The sequence below is a fragment of the Coturnix japonica genome, chromosome 20 (assembly GCF_001577835.2).
Source record: "Coturnix japonica isolate 7356 chromosome 20, Coturnix japonica 2.1, whole genome shotgun sequence".
NCBI classification, from domain to species: domain Eukaryota; kingdom Metazoa; phylum Chordata; class Aves; order Galliformes; family Phasianidae; genus Coturnix; species Coturnix japonica.
Genome location: NC_029535.1, coordinates 4,627,512 through 4,648,962, shown reverse-complemented (window position 1 = coordinate 4,648,962; position 21,451 = coordinate 4,627,512). Strand labels below are relative to the sequence as shown.

General features: G+C 46.7%; 1 protein-coding gene across 1 annotated transcript in view; it reads right to left on the bottom strand.

Moving 5' to 3' along the window:
- RIMS4 (regulating synaptic membrane exocytosis 4) overlaps positions 1 to 16,893 on the bottom strand; it is a 49,022-nt gene extending 32,129 nt beyond the window's left edge. Inside the window, exon 1 of the mRNA XM_015881677.2 lies at positions 16,565 to 16,893. Coding sequence (XP_015737163.1) covers positions 16,565 to 16,661 — 97 coding nt within the window. The 5' untranslated portion in view covers positions 16,662 to 16,893. The remainder of the gene's footprint in view (positions 1 to 16,564) is intronic.
- Between the last annotated feature and the right edge of the window lie 4,558 nt (positions 16,894 to 21,451).

Below are 21,451 nucleotides of genomic sequence, written 5' to 3'. Positions count from 1 at the left end.
TTCTGTCCAATTCCACACGGTCCTGTATGTAGCTGTCACTGCCCACACAGAACTCACTCAGTAGGACTAAACTCTATGTTCAAGGAGCTCCTCAAACAGGCAATTGCATACAAACAGCTCCATTGACAAATATTAGAACTGTACTGTTGGGTCCCCACTGTCCCATATCCCGCAGCACCACGTCTAAGTTACTGATGGGTTACAACATTTCAGTAACAAAAGAAACCTATTTGCCACTTCTCAGCATCAGTACCAATCCATCTTACCCAGCTGCACAATCTGAGCTCAGAGAAATGCATTTATAATACTTGCTGGTAGTTCTCACCTTCGTGTTCATGAATTGTCCCAAGCCTTCAAAGCAAAGCAGCCAGCATTTGATTGAGTCCTGAGGAGCAATGCTGCTCAGCATGCCCAGGAGGTGCCCTGTTAGCAGCAGGCTGGCATGCTGAATCAGCCTGGGTCCTTTGAGTGCTAATGGATGGCTGTGACAAGACATGCTCTGCGATGAGCTGCTTCTTAGGCTGCTGGATGACTCACTGCGTGCAGTCATTAATACTTGCTTAAAAACTCCCCATTTACCTTAATGCTCAAAGAAGTTCAGCGGTTGGAATAATGGCAGAAAATGAATGATGAGGAGACTTGCAATAAGCAAAGAACCCATTTGCAAGTCTGACACATGCACAGAGAGCACTTTGAAATCTCCACCACCCCTGGATTTGCCTTGCAGACAAAGCAATCACTGGGTCACAACACATGCAGATGTTGGATGTGCACCTTGTCCTTGGCCTACTTACAGACAAGCACAGTATTTTGCTCTTGCTCTGCTACCCACTGCAACCAGAGTCAGCTATAAGACCATATTTGATTTGGAAGTCCCTATTAAATGGTAGTTCTGTGGATCCATAAACAACTGTCACATCTTTCTGATATCCTGCAAGCCACATTCCTTCTCCAAACGTCCTTCCGTGGTATCCCTTCTCCTCAGAAATTTTCCTTTACCAAACAGCTGCCCTTTGAACATTACACAATATTTGTCTTTCATTTTCTACTACAGATACGTGACTTTCTCCCTTGCATTTTACTGTCATCTAAAACAACTTTCCACTCCAGAATCTCCCCCGCCTTTGCACAGCTGCCTAATGAACCCAAAGTGTGACATTTTGTTCTTCACAGGGAGGCATAAGGGAAGCTGGAATTCACTGCTGTGAGATGAACTAGAAAACACCGAAGGCAGCAAGCCCTTCCCACCAGCCAGCCCCAACACCCTCAGCAGCACCCACCATACATTGCAAGTACACTGCTTGTACTCGGCTATCAATAACTCCACTAACCAAATCTAAATGTCAGCTTTATGAAGCACAGACAAGCTTCTATAAGCAAGAGAGTGCCCCAAAGCCAGAGACATCCTATCCTCGTTTTTGATACTGAGTTTCCTACTCCTACCTGGCTACTCGGATGCATCTGTCATAAAACTCTCATGGATGTGATCCATGATCTAAGTGGATGTAAATCCTAGAAAGACTTTCCAGAGCACTTCAAAACCTCCTCTGATGTCACCCAAACAGACCAGCATTGGTCACCATTTCGTTCAGAAATTCTAGCAAACAAATCCACGTACTGAAAGCAAAGATAATATAGGACAATAAAGGAGGAATGAAGACCAAAGAAGTCTGAAGGGTTTATTTTTACCAAGTAATCAATACCTTCTGGCAGCTTTCCTCCTGCTCTAATGATGCCAGTGGCAGTGCCAGTAACCTGGGGCAGGTTTGGTGCACTGCTCTACAAACATTATCAAAGTAACAATATTTACTTCAGGAGGGAAAAAGGAAAGAAAGGACAATTAGAACTTCAACAGCATCCTGTGACAGGGTGAGTGCTGGGAAGACATTCCAAGGGACAGAGGCAGGGATTAGGAGCTCTGGTTTCTGTATCTCCCAACCACGCTGTCCCTCCAGGAGCAGCCCCATGGAAATGGGGTGCTGTTCACACAAGATGTGCTCACACCTGCAGTCTGTGCTCAACACACCCCTTGCTTTCACTCTGCACTGGTGCTCCTTGTAACAGTTCTACTGACATGCCTAGGCTGAAAGTCCAGTGAAAACCCGAAATAGAAAATGCTGCACCTCATCTCTTCCTTACAACATGTCAAGCAATGACATCAGTTGTCATCATTACCCCTTTGTAATCATTTTGGATACTCTCATAGAACTGTTTCCCTTCTTCATTGAAGTGAAGAGGCAGATGACAGGTAGATGACAGCAACCTATTTACTGCTCCTGAACTCAGTTTATACACCCAGCCCTGCACAAGAAGCTGCTGAGATTTCTCACATATATAGTCCTTGGGATCTATTCTTCTCCCATGGCTGGCTATTCCCATAACCTCCCACTGCAATGCAGCACAGGCAGACACCTCCAGGAGAGAACTGAACTCTTTAAATCCTTCTTGCCATAAGCAAAAGCATCCTGCATTGACAGCTGTCTTACAATGGAAAGGTTTTCTTATGGAAAACATTATAAACAGACCATCCTTAGATAATTTCCCCCCACATTTGTGTGTAACAAACACAGAACTATATTCAAAGACCCCAATTGTAAAGCAGGTGTGTGACAAACACATTTCTCAGGCAGTCACCTGTCCCAAAAGGACAGAACACATCCATACTGACAAATATGTAGCTGGTTATCTTCCAAGATTCAGGTTCCTCAAATACACTCTGATGGCACAACTGACAGGACAAAGTCACTGCAGACACCATTTTGAGCACTAATTACATACAGTGGCTGCAGCCCATTTTCACCTCACAGCCCGGCTTCTGACACACCACAAATGAAAGGTTAAGGAATATTAACAACCATTTTTTTCCATAATAGCCAAGGCTGTGTGCTCAGCTCCCTCAGCTGCACTCAAAGTGTCCTTAACTTCAGTGCTTCTAATGAAAAAATTAGGTCAGCCGCAAATCTTCGGTCAAGCATCTCAATATGATGGGATGGCACTCTGAGTTTCCATTGGCTTGCACTGATTGGATACCAATCTCGACCTTTAAGACACAAAACAATACAACAGTCATTTTCAGACCTGCTCTTCTGTGTCTTAAAGGACACAGCAGAGTCAGGAAGTGCAGAAAAGAGAACCTTCACATTTTGTTCCAAGTCCTCAACAGTGTATTTGCTAAATTCAAGCCAGAGCTCAGCACCTCCTTGAAAATCCAAATTAAGAAACAGTGACAAGAAACTAGAGACAAAATCCAGCCCCAGATCAGGCAGTACATCGTGCGCTTTGTCACATCTGCTATAAGACTAAGTTAAAGCTACCCCCGATTCCTTAGAGTTCCCTCAATGCTTCCTATTACACCACCATGGGAGATGCATCTTTCCAGGCTCTTTTTGCACACACAACATGGTTTTCCAGCACTAAGCAAACAATTCCAGTACAGACATACTTCCCTCACGCCCCCAAAGCCACCAGTTAACAAATGTGATTCCAAGCAGTTTGGAAGCACCCATCTCTAAGATGTGAACAGGGTCTAACCCCAAAGTCAGTGTCGATACAGATCCACTTGTGGAGCCTTCTGAACACAATATTGTCTATTACTTTGGGGCAGCCATTACAGAGTCACAATATTTAGTCAACCTTTTTACTTCTACAGTCATTAATCATGCACCATTTAACTACTGGTTTGTCATTTACTCTCCTAATCCTTTTCAAATCTTCCTGCTTATTTTCACATCTTTTTTTAATCCTATTCTACGCGTCCTGTTAATTATACTCCTTCACTGTCATAGGCTGCTACAACAGACACGCTGAGCCAGAGGTGGTTTCATCACTTGATGGCTTATACATCCAATGAAGAGCTGCTGCTGCGATATATTAAATAAAGTGATGTTACTGAAGATCACAAAGTATACTTGATTAACTGGACAGCTACTTCACACCCTACAGAAGGGAGGGTGAAAGACCCTTTAGTGTTGTACTCAAAGACAATGTTTCCAGCCTCACAAAGAACAATAAACATTGCTCCTTTGCTTTCAAAGGGCTGTTATGTGCGGTTCCTGCTGGTCTCAGGGGACTCCCAGCCTCTAGAAGAGGGCACATATGACCAGCCTAAAAGTTGGAGGCTGGCAAAAGCAGAGATGGATCCAAGTGATAGATGTCAAAAACGAGTGATGGATGAATGAGACAAAAGCAGACATCACCTGAAAATTTAAACCCAGTTGAATTATTCATGGCAAAAAGGAAGAGAAGGGGCAGCGTGACGTATATAATAGAGAAGGAGCTGAGGGAAACAGAGGACTGCTGGGAATAGCAGCAGAGTGGCTTTCAGAGGTACCCAGAGCATTACATAGACCAAAGTGTGCAGGTCCACAGCTTTACTCTCTGCTCCCTCTTTGGAGGGGAGGCTGCAGGTCCCCTCACAGCACCCAGCCCAATGAATACACACCCTCCTGACCCCCAGTTTTCATTTCATTTCACCTTTGAATCTTGACCTTTCATGCCAGCGATGCAAAGCTTAACATGGCGCATACGGAGTGCAGAGAGGCTACAAGACAAACCGCTTCCTTCTTCCTGGGGCAGTTAGCAAGCGCTGGTGAGGAACCTGATGCTAATTTAACACCTACAAAAGATGGCAGGAAGTACTCAACACCTCCACCTCCCCACCACCACCTGGGAGGTGAGCTCACACCCAGAACAGGCTCAAAGGGAGCTGAACCCAGAGCTCTACGCAGCCCAGAGCCCATTACATACAATTTGTCAGAACTGTGCTTCTAATCGAATCCAGCGTTCAATGACAAACCATGGAGAACCAAAACCCCCCCAGAACAACACTGTCCTATTTGGGTAGTTGCTGGACAGCTTCCACTTGTGGCCACAGCATTTTTCTTGCAAACAGCCAAGCATGTTTGTGTGTAACCCCATTAGATTAGCTCCTAATTAATTGAGGAGTGTCAATCAGACCTCAAGCTTTTCCTTCCACCAGTAAGACCTACTGAAAGTGATAAAGAGGAATTATTATGCATAACACCTGCAAGAACTTGCTGTAAACACATTTGGCAACACAGAGGGGGTTCCTTTATGGCACCAACCATTTTTATCCATACCTAATATTTTCAGGTTTTCAAACGGTTGTCAGCGTGTTTGTAGAGACTGTTAATGAAGCTCATTGCTAAATGCAGTTACAATTCTGTAGCTATTAATACAACGTGACATCAGTTAATGTCAGCTTCCTAGTGAATCACAGTTGCAAACTTGTAGGTGTTCGATAGCTGGTTGTCAAGTTGAAATAGAACATTGTTAAATATAAGCCAAGTCTGTCCTAGTTCTTCAGCTCTTTTCCCCTTTTCTCACTGCTGCCTTAGTGGACTGAATTCCTGCAGGTCTGCAGAGATAAGCACAGGAAAATTAAGGGGAAAAACAGGTCGACTATTAGACCGCTCGGATCAGCAAGTTTTAATGTGTTTGCTTTTGACTGCAATTTCCTCTCAAATCTGAAAACTGTAAGAGCTTAAGCTCAATGAATCCTTTACATCTGAACCTTGCAAGGTTTACTCATATCAAGATGTTACACTTTTTTTCTTTCTTATAAACTGAAATAAAACTCTGAGAACGTTTCTGAACTCCAGCGTTTAACAGGAGAGCCAGCAGAGTCCAGCCTTCAAACCATTCACTGAATGTCAGTGACACAAGCAGAACATTTTTGTATTGATGAACCCACATACAACAAAACAATCTTAACAATACAGAAGCCTCAGTAGTTATTAACAAACATTCCACCATGGGGTCCAATCAACCCTTCAAGATTCACTTTGTCCCTCAAAAATGCAGCCAGAACCCTCCATAGCTCTCTGCAAGGTCAGTCTTTAGGCTCCGGGGAAAGGTGTTGAGGGAAATAAACAGTTTTATAAATTCCAGGAGATTAAGCAAAATGATGGCCTAAAACAAAGACTTCCTGACTTGCACAGGAAGCCTGTCCTAGAAGCTCGCTGTCTCTGCAGCAGATGGCTGCAGCGAACAGACTGTGAAAATAGAGTCAAATTCACCAACTAAAATGGGCTGTGGATAATTTGCCTGGTATTATTCCTAGAGCATAGAGCCAAATTTTGCCTTAACCGACCATCCAACATTTCATGGGGCTCTAGTAGGTGAGCCAGGAAGCACAGAGACAAAAATAGGATGCAGTGAAAGACATCCAGCACAGTGCCATGGTGGAGGCACTTGGCTTGGGCTGCGTCTTGGGAAAAACAGAGCTACGGACTTACAGAGCAGCAAGAGCATTTCTGCAGGCACAGAGCAGACAGGTGACAGGAACAGACTCCTGATATGAGGCAGAAGCTACGAATTGACTTGAAACAGATTAAAAATAAAGTTTATAGAAAGATAACTTGGGTCTCTGGCATGGCTCAAGCAGAGCCCTGTGCCAAACAGGAGAGCTGAGAATTACTGCTGTAAAACTGTCCAAAGAGATGTTCGCAAGTCAAGTTCTTCCCTTATGTTCAACCTGTACTTCCTCAGATCTTCCATTCATCCTCTCATTTCCTTCAATTGGTTCTACCAGCTGATAGAATCACAAGCCAGAACTTCATCTTACATGACCACTTCATGCTATGGCAGCAGTGTGAGCACAGCCTTGCTGCACACACACACACATACACCAAAGCTAATCACTCCCATCCCCAGCTATGATCACCCACAGCTCATGCCTTTGAGGCAGGTGAATCATTAGGTAAGTGGCTGCCTCTATCTGTGCAATTTTCAGATGTTGCTCATGCACAATAACTAAACCAAGCCTGCTATACTTCCAAGTGTCAAACAGAAGTGGAAAATAGCAGTGGTGAAATGGCTGCTGACTGCCATATAGAAATACCCTTACCTTTATAGTTTCTTGCCAAGCCTCTAGCTTATCAATAAAACATTGAGAACAGCTCTCTTTGTGTCAAGGGAAAGGAGCCAATAAACATGTGTTGTCTGCTCAGTGAAAAAAATCCATGATGCTAATTTTGGAAAACATCACCTGGCAGAAACATATAAATACAGAAAGAAAAGGGGAAAAAACAGGCTGGCAATACTGTGAATCCTAGTGGGACACTGTTACTGCAGAGGCAGCAGCAAGTATTTATAGGCAGCCCAAAACCACTGCCAGAGACAGGAATGGAAGCAGGAGACAGAGTATGAGGCCCCACAGAGCCCTGCTGCTCAGGAACAGTCCCAGGTCGACAGCATCTGCAGCACAGGATGAATTACAAGAGAGTCACTGTGTTACACAAGGGAACACTTGCCTTATTTAAGAGACCCTAAAGATCACAGAGCATTATGCCCACTGTCAGCCCCATAGCTACCAGCAGTCCCTGCAGAAACATGTACTATTAGCAGTATAGCAATCCTAAGGCCCCAGATGGAGAAAGCGAGCACAACGATGACAGTGAGCACTGACACCACCACATGAGAGCGAGTGTCATGGGATGCTAACGTTGCCATGGCAATGTCCTCATACCGTGTAACATTTTGACACTGTCTGTTTTCTGGGAAGCAGCAAGGATGTGGCAGCCTGCAGAACCTGCACGGAACGGCTGCTAGAGCTTCACCACGGTTCCTGCTGCAGCCAGCAGCCAATTCCGGCTGCCTGGCGATTGGACATTGACCAATCTGGCAGCTCCGCTTTTTAAAATGCAGGAGGAAGCTTTTAAACAGAAACAGCTCCATAAATCACTCCAACTGAATATGCAGGCTGCCAGGCTGAGCCTGCACACCTACTTTCGGCATTTCTTACCCCAGATTCCAGACAGCATTCTCAGTGATTGTCCATCAACTTCTTTGAGTCACAGAACTCAAACAAACTCAGCCCACAGCTCAGCCTGGCTGTGTGCACTGATTTAATACTTCAGCCTTTCTACTCACGTAGAAACAAGAACCCCAGGTCCTAAGGGATGTAGCTGTGGGTTATGTGATTCCCAAAGGCAGATGTACGTGGATCACCCAGACAAGGTACAAAAACCAGTGAGTTTTCTGAGAAGCACATCCCAAAATTATCTCTGACCAAGTGGGAAACATAACACTGGGGCAGCAACTCATTTCGTTGCTTTTGTCTTGTTAAGGGGGGGAGCAACGGACTGCAATCAAACCTTAAAGTCAGTCTGGAGCACTACCTACCTGTACCATAAGTTTAACAAACACCAGCACAAAGGTAAAAGGGCTGTACAGAACCAATGCAGAGCAACTGCTCCGATCCTGTGAGCCACCAGTGGGACTTCACAGCAGTGAACAAAAGCAGAGAAAGCTGTTGGGTCTTGTTTGCCATGACAGAGCTATCCAGGAACGAGCTGACTCCAACAGCTGAGGTCTAATGGGCACGAAAAAGAGGAAAAGCCTTTTTATTTGTGTTCCTGACAATGTGATTAAAAAACAAAATATGGATATAAAGCAATAACCCTTAAATCTTGATTCAAGTTATCCCAACTCTTTGCTAGCACTGTGATGTCATGTATTGAACCAAGAAAGGAAAGGTAAATAATAGAAATAATAGTTAAAAAATAAAACACCATCCACCCACACAATCCTTCCAAAATGCTGAGAAGTGCTAAATGAGGAGCTGGTTTTCCAACAACAACAACAAAATCTTAATCTTCTCAAATATCTTGACTGCAGCACAATTAATGTGTTTGCTGCCCAGGGGGCAGGATAAGTTCCCAGCTATCTGTAAATACACAGGGTACTGGTGGGCAGCTGGCAAGAGCCCCACATCCATGGAGCAGGTTTGGGCAGCTGCAGAGAGGGACAAAACCACGTGTGGGAGACCACAACCTCCTCAATCAGACCTGTCACCAATGCAGACTTGTTAACTATGGTTACTTTTATTCTAACTATTAACTGCGAATCACACCTCACAGCCCCCTGATCTGAGTGTTGCACTAGGAAGGTAGGGAGCAAAGAGAGAGAGAAAAAGAAAAGACAAATCCCCATGCACTGGGGGCAATAGGTTTCCAAAGATGCTGCAGTTCACCTTTGGACACTCAGTTATAGAGCTGTACTTCAACTGCCAAAACCATCCTCAAAACATTTCAGCATTCCCTGAGGACAAAGCACTTATTACAGCCATTTATCCCATCCTTCAAGTCCTACATCCCAGTAGCACAGCTCTTGCTCAGTGACAGATGCGGAATCCAGAGTGATGCTGACGAGATAAAACAGTTCACTCTTCCAAATCAGTAAGAGGAAATCCAGTAGAGAAAGCTGGATGTAGCTCCATGTAGAAAGCTGCAACTTCTCAATGTGGAAACCATTAGATGCACCAATGTCACAAAGCAACCGAGCAGACAGGCAACGATCCTGAAATCTAAAAGTAGTAGGGAATTGCATCTGAAACAGGAGCCAGGAACAACAACAGGCCTGCAAACACCACATGCATCTTGGGGTGCTGTACCCCAAGTGTGGAGCTGACAACCCCCCTCTGCCAGCAGCCCTCTGTCACCAGGCTGTTCTGTGCAAAAATCAAATCCAACTTGGCTAGACCAAAATGCCAAAGGCTGAAAAACAAGGGAGAGGGATGAGACAGCAGTTGTCATCATTACAGTTGTTTCCTGATTATTAGCACAGGGCAGAACAGTTGTGCGATGCTCCAAAGCCAGAAGTGATCCGCTGTTTCCCATGTCACTGGGAGCAACACAACAATAACTCTTAATTTCCAGGACGATCTAGTCTACATTGTAATCAAAAGTATCCTCCTAAGAAGGAATCTTCAATGGGAAGCTGACACAAGTATCCCCTCAAGGACAGCCTGTATCCCACACCCCTAAGAGTAAGGAGGTGCTAACATCAGTGTGAATTCCCCTTACTCCAAGTAGTTCTAACACAGATGTGAAATTCAGCACTGAACACATTCTGCTCTCCAAAGCGTTGAACACTTGAATGTTTAGCTGGTTGTATGAGCTCTTTGCGTGATGGAAGGTGACACAATGCTAATGGAATGAAGCTGAAATATGAATTATCTGCCACAGTGACTTCAGTGTGGCTGGATTTGGTTAAAAAGTTGGGCTGCTGAGCTTTGCCTTATTCCTATATGAAGTCAGGCTGGATCAGGGCTCCCCAGGCTTCATATGCACGCAGTCTTGCAAAAGCAAAACAAAAGATAACAAAAGCAGATCCAAGAAAGCATGAGCCTAATTTGTGCATACTATCAGCAGACAATTAAAGCAATGGCCCCCACAGAGGCATCACTCGTGCTGCACGATCCCTGTTTTGACACGCATTCCCATACATGTAGCATAGTTCTACCCTCATCCAGAGCACAAAGCCAAGCCCTCCAAGGACCATCATTGCATAGATGGGCATTGCATTCAAAGCCTGTTGAGCAGCACTGGACTAGAAAGTCTTATTCAAACATGCAAATAGAGCTTGGTGGCAGATGTCTGAGGGGGAAGAAGAGCAGAGGGGATGGCGGGGCTGGGACACCCATGTAAAGCACATCTCAGCACCCTACTGAAATGTGGAGGCAGCTTAGAGACCACTTCCTCAATGAAAACATTCACATTCCTAATCCAACCAAGGCACTCAAATATGAGCAGATAGTGCTTCAGAATCTAATTGCACAGATAAATTATTTCTTAAAACAACTGCTCCAATGAAATCTAATTGCTCCCATACACAAAGCAGATACATATGTTCTGTCAAACACAAATGCTGAAGCAAAGCACTTACAGCATTTCACGACTTGTCCCGATGTAGGAATCTGACAGAGTAAAGCCTTTCTTTTAGCCCGGAGAACAGAGTGCTTTTGAATTAATAAATGTTGCATTAGAATTAATTTCACATGAAATAGAAGCAGTAAGGAAACAGTTCTCCCAGGCAGAAAGCTTTTCAGGGACACACTCTTCCACTTAGAGTAAATTGACAGCAAAATAAAGGAAAGAGATATCCTTCCCCTGTGGCTGGCGGGATGGCATCCAGGCAGCCCTGCACAGCGCTGCACACAGGGCTGGTGTGTACAGCATCCTCAGAGCACCTGCAGCACGTGTCAGACCTTCTCATCCGAGGGATGGAGGTGACATCAATATTTCCCACAACTCCAGGTGTGTGATGCAACAACCAGTGCTATGGGGACAGCAGACACCCTCAAAAGCCCCATCACCTCACTGACATCCCCTCCCCTCTGCAAACCCACAGCCAGATGACCATCAAGGAAGGGCTGGGAGCACTGACAGGCTGTCCCCAACCTCACGTTGTGCTTTTGGGCAGAGCAAACCAGCCAGGCCCTAAGGGAGTGCTCTGCTCACACTATGGCACAGCAATACCCAACATGTGCTAACTGAATTCTGCAAGGAGCTGTTCCAGGTGTAGAGCAAATAGTGTCACAGAACTCCTGGTCTGTAATTGCAGCAACCACAAACAGGGGCACCTCCCTGCATACCTGTTCATTCCAGGGCCAATTTGGATCTGTCCTGCAGTACACAATGCTGGATAAGCCCTGGAGTTTAAATCCTTGCAGAGTTCCAGGGATGAATTACCATTCCATTTGAGAAAGGTTAACAGGAAAAATGCTTAATATTACAGCCATGCAAATTATTTCCTTATCCTCTGAATGCTCTCTGTATGGATGTGGTTGCCCACCTCAACAAGAACCAACAGATCTGGCTTTGGAGCATCCTATTGACCTGTAACATCTTTTGGATAGAAGGACTAAACTTCAACACAGAAAAAAGACTTGAAACATCTTTTTCTCTGCAGATGACATGAATCCCAATCCAATACAGTGTTACAACTGCTAAAAAATCCATGGCAACATGAAAACCTACATAGGAGCTCTGCTTAATAACTTAATGACTCTTGAAATGTTTAAAACTATATAGAAGTTAAATGATTAGAATTAGCGAAGTCCAACAGATAAGACTCAGGCAAAAGCACTAACCCAGAAGTGCACAACCAGCCCGTTATTCCAGCCCAACATTAAATGATACATTAATATTTCACATGGCTTCTCTTCAAAGCAATTGATCACAGAGCAGTGCATCTGCCAGTACTTCACAGCGTGTGTGAGCAGCAGCCCAGGCTGAATTCCATCTCAACTCTTCAGAACAAGCAGCTGCCACGAGGAAGGCTTGCTGTCAGTATCCAGGAGACATTTTGACTTTGGAAACCATTTTCTCCCTGCCATACCCTCGGATCCAGCTGGCTGAGGAACAATTGCACCCACTGCCTCACAGCATGGCAGAGGTCACCAAGCAGACTTTGGACTCCAACACCATGAAGCTATGGTCTCAAATTGTGACAAAGCCTCTCAGCTCCCTATGCTTCCATAGGTGTGCAATGCAAGTCACTCAAGTTCATCCCTGTGCTCACGCTGTGCCCGGACTTCAGGGCAGCTGTATCAGCAATATGAGCCATGGCTCATCTCCAAAACAGCTGCATCTGTCTCTTGTCACAGCATGCCTCAGGTGCCATCCATCAGTGCAACCAGATTTCTTTCCCTACGAAATTGGAGCACAGGATGGAAGAGAAAGGAGCTGGTGCATGTCTGCCCCATGGCCATAGTACAGCTGGAACAGACACCCAGGCTTGAGAAGCGCTCCTGGATCCTTAATTTTAGGCACTATCTTAAGGAAACCCAACTTCCAGTTCCAGCCTTGAGAGCACACAGGGTTGGAAATGCCATTCTGATGATGTCTTAGGAGACATCAGCCAACCTATAGATTGCATGGACTTCAAACTACTGAGCACACCAGCCATGTTTAGCACTGCCCCACCTGTGCCTACAAGTACAGTCTGTGTCCCTCCTCATTGCTCCTGGACCCCAATCCCCTTAACACTGACTGCCCCTGGCAGCAAAGCCTCCTCCTTGCTCCCACACAGAGCTCGCTGGGTTTTGCAAGCATAGCTCCAAGACTGCTCCTGGTACTCTCCACTAAATCCACACACTTCAGCAAGAAGAAAAGTTAAGCAGAACAGCTCCATTAACCCTGCAGACCATCCTCAGTTCTGGGTGAGGCTGTGCAAGACCTCCTAGTAAAAGAGCTTTCAAACACTCTGTTCTGCAAAACTCAGGCCTCAGTTGCAACCTGCACCCAGACCTCACAAGCTGTCTACAAGGCAGGTTCCCACAGTCATCATAAATCCCCAGCACGCTATTTTTAACCCATGTGCACTTGCCACTTGGCAGTTCAGGTCTCTCTGACATGTTGCCACCAGCAGAGCTGATTCTAGCCAAGAGCAAGAAAAAACACCGAGGCAGATCCTCAGAACAACCAAGATTTATGTTCACACTTACAAATAAGAAGGGGTTTCAGGCTCACATCTCTAGAAACACGCACACACAGGGGGCAACCACAACAGTGTTAGCACACTTGTGATGGACAGCAGCCAATAAGGCAGGAGAGCCCTGGGTGGCAGGCAGGCTGCAGGCAGCCCATCACACCCAGCAGAGCAGGGGAGTAACACCCAGAACCACAGGTATCATCCTTGTAAGTAAGCCTACTTCACACCCATAAGTAAGTGTGCATTTGGACATCTACACTTAATTTGTGTAACCTCCTTATAGCCTACTACTCCATAACTGAAAAGTGATCAGAGCTCAGGACGGGCACTTGCATAAGCTAAAACAACAATTAGGCAGATAATAACTGCAGTTTCAAAATCGTTAACTTCCACTGACATTGATGGGGACCCTGGTGGAACAAAGAGAGCAGCAATCAGCCGGCAGGAAGCATGGCAACATTACCATTCCCAGACCAAAAGAGTGATTAACCTACCGTCCTTATGCTATTGAGTGCAGACAGTAATTTCTGTTATTTCAAAGCCCCACTGCAGCTCACTGGTGAACAGAGCTCAGTGTTTGCTCAGAGTAATCTCTTTGTATAAGCAGATGAGGAACAAGCAGGGTGTTACAACAGAGGAGTGCAAATTTCAGTGTCACTCCACATTGGCCTATTTGGAGGGAGGCACATGGTCCTGTTTGCCATGCACACACTGGAGGCTCAAGCACACCATCACTGTGGGATGACCAGCTCTGGAAGTGTTCCAAAGATCAGCACTTTCTCACTCCAGGTTCTTCAGTCCCATCACTGTCCTATGCACACACTGTATCCGCTTTGCAGCTAAGAGATCAGTTCAAACCTCGCTAGTTCCGTGGCAGGCAGAAAAGCTGTAAAAGATTAGAAGAGTCTCATCTACAATCCAGAAGATGGACAGTATAGAACAAAAGGGCCAGTATAGAAAAGGACACATTACATGTCAAAGCGTTTCTCAAAAGCAGATCCGTTTTCCAAGACAAAAAGTGGGAAATAGCAGCACCCTCATGTACCACCAGCACTGGCCAAACCCAGCTGGCAGCTCCTGCTCCACCACAGCTCTCAGCACCAGCACAACAAGTTTCCTCCCACTCCCCTTCCATCTGACCCACCTGCAGTAACTGCACTGATAAAAGCTCAAAGTTTTCCTTGTCTGTAGATGTGAGTTCTCCTTAGGCTGCTTTCCTTTCCCAGAGGGCTGCCACAGCCATCCATCAATTCCTCATTTTTTTATTTCCATAGGATGAATGTTCTCCTAAAGATGCAGTTCTCAGCTTCAGACAAAATGGATGATGTGTCTGTCTGAAATACGATTGTTACTTTGTCAGTGCTCACAGGATCAATTGTATTTCTTTTCTGCTGCTGTCCCTTATGGAGAACACCTTGCCAAATGCAGCATCCATCTCCCTGATGGGGTGATTAAGATATACAAATATATATATATTATGTTTATGGGGGGGGGGGGGGGGACAGAAATCACTTTGCAACTCGAAGTGGTCAGCATCTCGCTATTTCAGGGCTATGCAGGAGTATGAACAGTACAGAATATTGCCTGGCACGATCTCATTGCTTCTTTTATAGATCTCCCTTTCATGACCAAAAAGAAATTACAGGCTTGAGGTTTTAGCATGAAAAACATCACAGAGCAGCACACACTCAATCCCGCTGTTGGCTCATATGTGTCTGGATGCACATGAAGAAGCAGAAAACACAGGAACAATTCAGCAACATCCCCAATGGACTGAACGTCACCCCAACAGCTTTACTAACACAACTAACTCGAGCAGACAAGAGCCACTAATAAGCTGATGGAAAATGAGCTCTTAATTATAGATTCATTTAATTCAGAGACAAGCGCTTGTGTTGTATTAAGAGCAGCCTATTAGCATTCATGCATGAGCATCCAGTAAGTGTGAATAAATAAATACAGTTCTGTGCAAAACCATTTTTCCAAGCATTGGAACAGAAGGTATTTGCTCCACCATCACCCTGCACAGAGCAATGAGGTCGGACAGCAGGGCACAGAACATTGTCCAGGGCACTGTGTCAGGTTCTGGTACTCAAGCATGTCTCACCATTCATCATTTCTGAAGCAACAGCGCCAGGACTTCCCAAAGCTCCTGTTACTGCCTCGCATTCAAACCAAACCTGAACTGAAAATAAATAACGAGCAACGTTTTGAGAACAAAATTCAATATATTTCCATTGGGGGATACAATCCTGTGCCTGCTCCATGGCATCCTTGCAAGATGCTGATGACAATCACAAGTTAATCACACAGATGATGAATTTATTCTTACGTCAATTCCTCTAGAAACAACAACGTTAAAGGTGCAGCAGTGCTGATTTGCCCATGTATTCCTGCTGGCATTTGCACATCCTGGAACGAGCTAACAAAGGCGCATGCCGGCATTTTGAGGGATGCAACCATCACGGTCCGTGCTACAACGTGCCTTAGTTACCAACTTTCATCATTTGCTGCTCAGAGGACTCACGTTCAGTCTCTGGCACTGTGTGTACCACAAAAAGCATCACTCATTTAGGAGTGAGCTACTGGGGATGGGTGAAGTGCTCATGCACAGCTCTCCATCCACTCCCTGGTGTGCTCTCACTCCTCATGTAGTTACTGCTCTGCCCTCCACCCCCAGTGCCCTTCCTTTGCTGTTCAGTCCCACTGCTATCCCACTTTGCTCACCCTCTCCTTGAAGCCTGGCTTTATTTTACGGGCACAGCCAACCGTCTCCATGTAGCAGGCAGAAATCATTGCAACCATTCTGAAAGGATTTTGTACTCATCTCATGATCTACTTAACCCAATGTTAAATGGAATGATTCCCCCGCTCCCCCATCCTGACAGCAGCACGGTGTGCTGTGCTAATGACAGCCCAAAACAATCATCCCGGGAGCTGATTGCACATAAATCAGCGGCTGGCTGGACGCAATGTCCAGCAGCAAAACCACCTCCTTCCTTAGCACTGTCCTTTAATGCTTCACACAGGAGGGAGCTCAGCACAAGGAGAGGAACTGAAGCTGCTCATCCGCACATATCTCCATCCACGCACTCGCTCTTCTGAGAGCAAAATAAAATATCCCTCCTTTATTCTCGCACCGGCACGTTCGCAGCACCCGGACCAAGGCACACGATGGGCACCGCTCCGTGTGGACAGCAGGGCCCCATTGACACCCCATGGCCGTGCCTGCTGCCCCACACGCCGGTCCCGCAGGGCGCTGCCCGCGGCCTCGCCTCCCCACACCCGTCTATCAGCGGATCCCCGCAGCCCCCACAGCCCGTACCCGCGTCCTCCTCGTCGAAGCTGTTCATGCAGGGGAAGTAGATGGCCAAGGCCTCGAAGGAGGCGGAGAGGCTGAGGCGGCTCTGCGACCGCTCCATGAAGAGCCCGGAGCCGGGGGCACCTCCGGGGGTTTCACCCGCCGCCGCCGCCGGCGGTTTGGCCAGCTTGGCCGCCCCATTCTTCACTCGGAGCACGGCCCGCGGCGTCTTGGCTGCGGCGGGGGCCTCGGCGAGGCGGCGGGGCGAAGCGAGGCGGTGCGGAGCGGAGCGGAGCGGAGCGCGGAGCCCGAAGCGGAGCGCGGCCACCTGCTGCCGCCCGGCTCTGAGCCCCGCCCCGCACTGCCCCGCACCCCCCGGCACGGCCCCGCCAATGGCGGCACAAGGGCGGGCCGGGCCGCGCCTCGTCTCACCGCTGCTCTCTGTGCTGTGAGGGGCCGTTTGGGGCTGGTACCACCGGGACCTGCGTGGCGGATGGGGGACAGTGTCCTGTCCGGGAAACATAAACATCGCACCTTCAGATCGAGGTGTGGGACGGGCGGTACGCTGTGTGTGAGGGGCCCTGTCCGCTCCTGTCAGAAATAAAGACTCGTATCATGTTCCGTCCCATACCAGAACCATACCAACCTCAGAAGGTTCCCAGCGCCCCATAGAAGCCCGTTCTCAGCCGAGCTGTGGCAGCATTTAAAACCACACTCCCCCCCACACCCTCTCCCACCCCGTGGCCATAGGCGGCTGTCAGCAGCATTCACCAACATGAGAGCCTTCCTTCTACTGGGCACATCAAACACCAAACAATAAAAATATAGAGTCATTAAGGTTGGAAATGAGCTCTAAGACCATCAAAGTCCAGTCATCCACCAATATTGCCCATAGCCCTCAGTGCCACATCTCCACAGTTATCACCTCCAGTCATGGTGACTCCCCCACCTCACACAACCTCCTTCAGTAGCTGCAGACAGCAATAAGGTCTCCCCTGAGCCTCCTCTTCTCCAGGCTGAACCATCCCAGTTCCCTCAGCTGCTCCCCATAAGGTCCCACAGTGCTCAGACCCCTCACAGCTCCACTGCCCCTCTATGGACACACTCCAGGCCTCGATGTCTGTCTGGCAATGAGGGGCCCACAGGCAGATCAAGGCTTCCTCCCACCTTGCTGCCCAAGGCCCAGCATACAAAGTGAGGTCAGGTCTCCACAACCTGTCCCGACTAAAGTTTTAGGCTTGCTCTGCCAACACAATTTGACAGATCCTGGTGGGAATTTGGGGTGCTGCGGAAACAGAGTGAATTTCAGCTCATACCCTACATGCCTGGATTTCTCTCTTGGCACTCCTCACTAAGAATTGCTGGCACTGGCTCAGAAGCACCAGCTGTCCGGAGGAGCTGAACACTGCTCTGAAGTGGCACAGATATCCTGACATCAGCCCACCCATTTTGGGAAGGAACTCAGCATACCTTATTCACTGCAGCTAAGCTTCAGATAGGGAAGAGATGGAGCCCGTTTTTGTCTGTGGCTTGCTCTCCCCATTAAAGACGCTGCCATCTCAAGGCACAAAGGAAGATGTTCCTCACACACTTGTTCAGTTCACCCCTCATAATCACCAAGAGCCACCCCATGGAATACAGCAGGACAGGCCTGTCAGTGCTCTCACAAAATGCAGATCAGAGCCCAGAGTCATCTTTATGGAAAAGCATGGCTGAAGCTGCTGTAAGCTGGATTCTACAGAACAGCAACCTGAAAGCAAAATGTATCTTCAAGTGCTGGAGCCCCACTATAGAAAACAGAAGAGGATCAGGCAGGACACTCTGGGGTTGGTCATGTTTAGCACTTGCCTCAAACCCACTACAGCTCAAAGGCTGTAATAGAGCTAAAAACCTCACACTTGCAAACATTGCTTTTCTTTTTATTTCCATGCACAGTAAAGCACATAAGAATTATAGCCTGTAATAACAGCTGTACTTTTCTCTCAAACACTTAATAAATAAACCCACAAAGAGTTCCCTGAAAGCCCTACCAGGGCTGCTTTGTGCTGCCAAAGCCAGGCAAGCAGGGCTGTCCCCTGGGCAGGGAAGCCTGGAGGTGACAGCACAGGAACACCTTCAGTGCTCAGGCAGAGCCCCATACCATGGGTAGGAGGTCCTAACAGCACACTGGCTCCAAGGTCAGCCAAGGAAAGCCAGAACCCAGGAATACATCTGAGGCAGGTTCACCTCCAACACAGCACAGGCAGGAACTGAAGGCTGCAGTACTGAGTTCGAATGGAGTGCCTATTGAGGGGCCCAGGTGAGGCTTTTCAGGGTAATTAAGGCTCATTAGTAATAAGGCTCATTCCCTAGCTCTGCCATACACAGTTTCTTATTACTGGTGATCCATTTGTAATTAACAAAGGTCGTTAGAGTTTCAGATGCTAAACAGAGTTTGCGAGGCTTATCAATAGCAAGTGCATTTCTTAATCCAAAAACTAATCAGAATTTGCTCTGGAACAGCATTAATTCCTTCATCAAAGGATGGGCAGGCTGTAAAGCAGAAGGAACAGAGTGAACTTATTACAGACAATGATGACTCTGGGTCTGAGTTTTGAAAGGCAAGAACATCAGCGAGGAATGTATTACCATATGCTTAAGAAGAGATTTCAATAGCACCAATCAAGGCATTAGCAGAAGCTATAGGGACAAATCCAAGTGCATTAAAGCTGTTAGACAGCTCCTGTCTACCGGTCCTGGCAGCGCACTCAATCTGAGGAGCAAAGGACATCTGTGAATCAAAATCTGCTTCCAGGTTCCCAGGAGCTACCTACAAGTGCTGAGAGCTGCTTTCCATTTGTTCAAAGAGGAAGCTTTTAAGGAAGGAAGAGCAATTTAGTCTTGCCTTTATGCTGTAGTCATCTGAATGTCTCTTGTTCCCCTGCATTTTGAAAGCAGGGTGATGGCAGAGGGGCTTGTATGTAATGGACAGAGCCCAGCCTGTGTTTTGGATGGCTGATCTCTGCTCCCACAGATGCCAAGTGATTTTCAGTGCTCTTCTCTGTCCTTTGCTTTCTTCACCCATGCATGATCTGAGTGCTCCCAGCATCATCCCTTAGCTTTGGTGTCACCTTCCTCTCCTTTGCCTGCTTTAAGATTATGTTTCTTAAAGCAGAGACTCACCTAACTCATCTACTTGATTACTAGTTGGGCCAAAACATCCTAAACCAAAAACCTCTGCCTTAATGTAAAAGAAAATACATCAACAGCTGGAATTCAGAGAGGCAGTGAAGTCCAGATGTCAGGAGGAAACAGTTTGTTTAAGGGCAATAAGGATTCAAAGTGAAGCTGGCACCTGTTAGCCTGGAAGTGCCCTTTGCTGGTCAGCATGAACAGAATGATCCTTGGGAGAAACTCAGAAGAGTGAGGATAAGCAGGGAGGGAGATTCCTATGAGGCTGCAAATAAGCTGAGTGTAACTGAGAACAAACAAATGCAAGGATTTATTGCCTCCAGAACAGCCTGTCTGCGGCTGCTCCAGTGGAAGAGGTTCATTGATTGCTTCCCCAGTGAAGCAGGCTCTGATGGATTGAACCATGGAAAGCTCTGATAGATTTTTCCTACTTCCTCTTTCTCTTCCATCTAGTCATGTTGCTTATTTTTCTGTCTTGAGTCTTAGGTGTCTGGGTCAGCTTGGGAAGTTATTTTTATGTATAATGGAGTGAGAGGATTATTAATTATTATTAGTTTTTATTCCTTGTTGTCTTTGTTGAGGGGATATTGAAGACTGATGCCCTGAAGAGCCAGACACTGTACAAACACGTGGTGGAAAACTTTCTCTTCCCCAAGAGCTCACTGCCTACCTTGTCTAGACAAAGAACAGAAGGCTGTATAATTTTTCTTATTCAAGTGCAGGGTATGAAGCATGGGGGTTTTACTTGGTTTGCCCGAGACCACATAAGGAAAAGCTCTTTTGGAGTTGGGAATTGAGTGCAGATTTCCTGCTTTGATCTCAAGCCTACCTTCAAATTTTTGCTAATATAGGCATTCTTATTTCCTAGCCTCAGCAAACTTACATTGTCCATGGGAAATAGTGAATGTTGCCAAAGCGGCCAGACAGGTTTTTATAGCATCCTTTGCTGGCTGGAATCCAGGCAAGCTGAGAGTGCTCTGGTTTCTTAACAGTCCAGCCCCATTCGTGCCCTGTGAGGTATAGCAAGCGCTGCTGTAAGGAGCTGGCCATTGTAGCACACTGTGCACAGTGCAGTTCAGTTCTTTAAACCCCAAGCCCCATCGTCAAGCAGATTTGATTTCAGTCTTGCTGTTTTTCCACCCTTCTCTTCTAATATCCTGTTGTCTCAATCATCTCTCTCTGTCTTTAGTTATCAGAAAGAAGCCTGCAATGTACTAAACCACTGTGGAGACAGAGCTGGGAAGGTGAATGATGGGATGCTGAGTCGTCATGTTTCAGTCCTACATTCCCTCTTCTTGCTATTCCCATTTCTTCTCACATTTGTCAGCCAACCTTTTCCCAAGGGTTAAGAAGTTTTGATGCTTCACACCAGATTGTGCACTCTCTTCTTACGGTTGGCATCTACCACTACTGCTTCAGTTTCAGCCCATTCAGTGACCTCCACCCACTGGGAGCAGGACTGCATGAATGGGTTGAGTACGGCTTTGGGGTATCATTCAGTTGATAATCTCTGCTTCACTCTGCATCTCAAATGTTGATTTATTGGCTTTTTTTCCCCCACCTGTTCGTTCAGACAGCAGAAGTGGACAAAGAGGTGTTAAACCAGACTGTCTCTTTTCTGAAGATCCGACTGACTGAAACATGGGCCCAGGCTGATGAAGTGCAGGTAGTAGCAATTTGCAGACAAGTGTCGTCTGTTGCAGTACTCAGCCACAAGCAAAAGGGAAGAGGAAACACCTG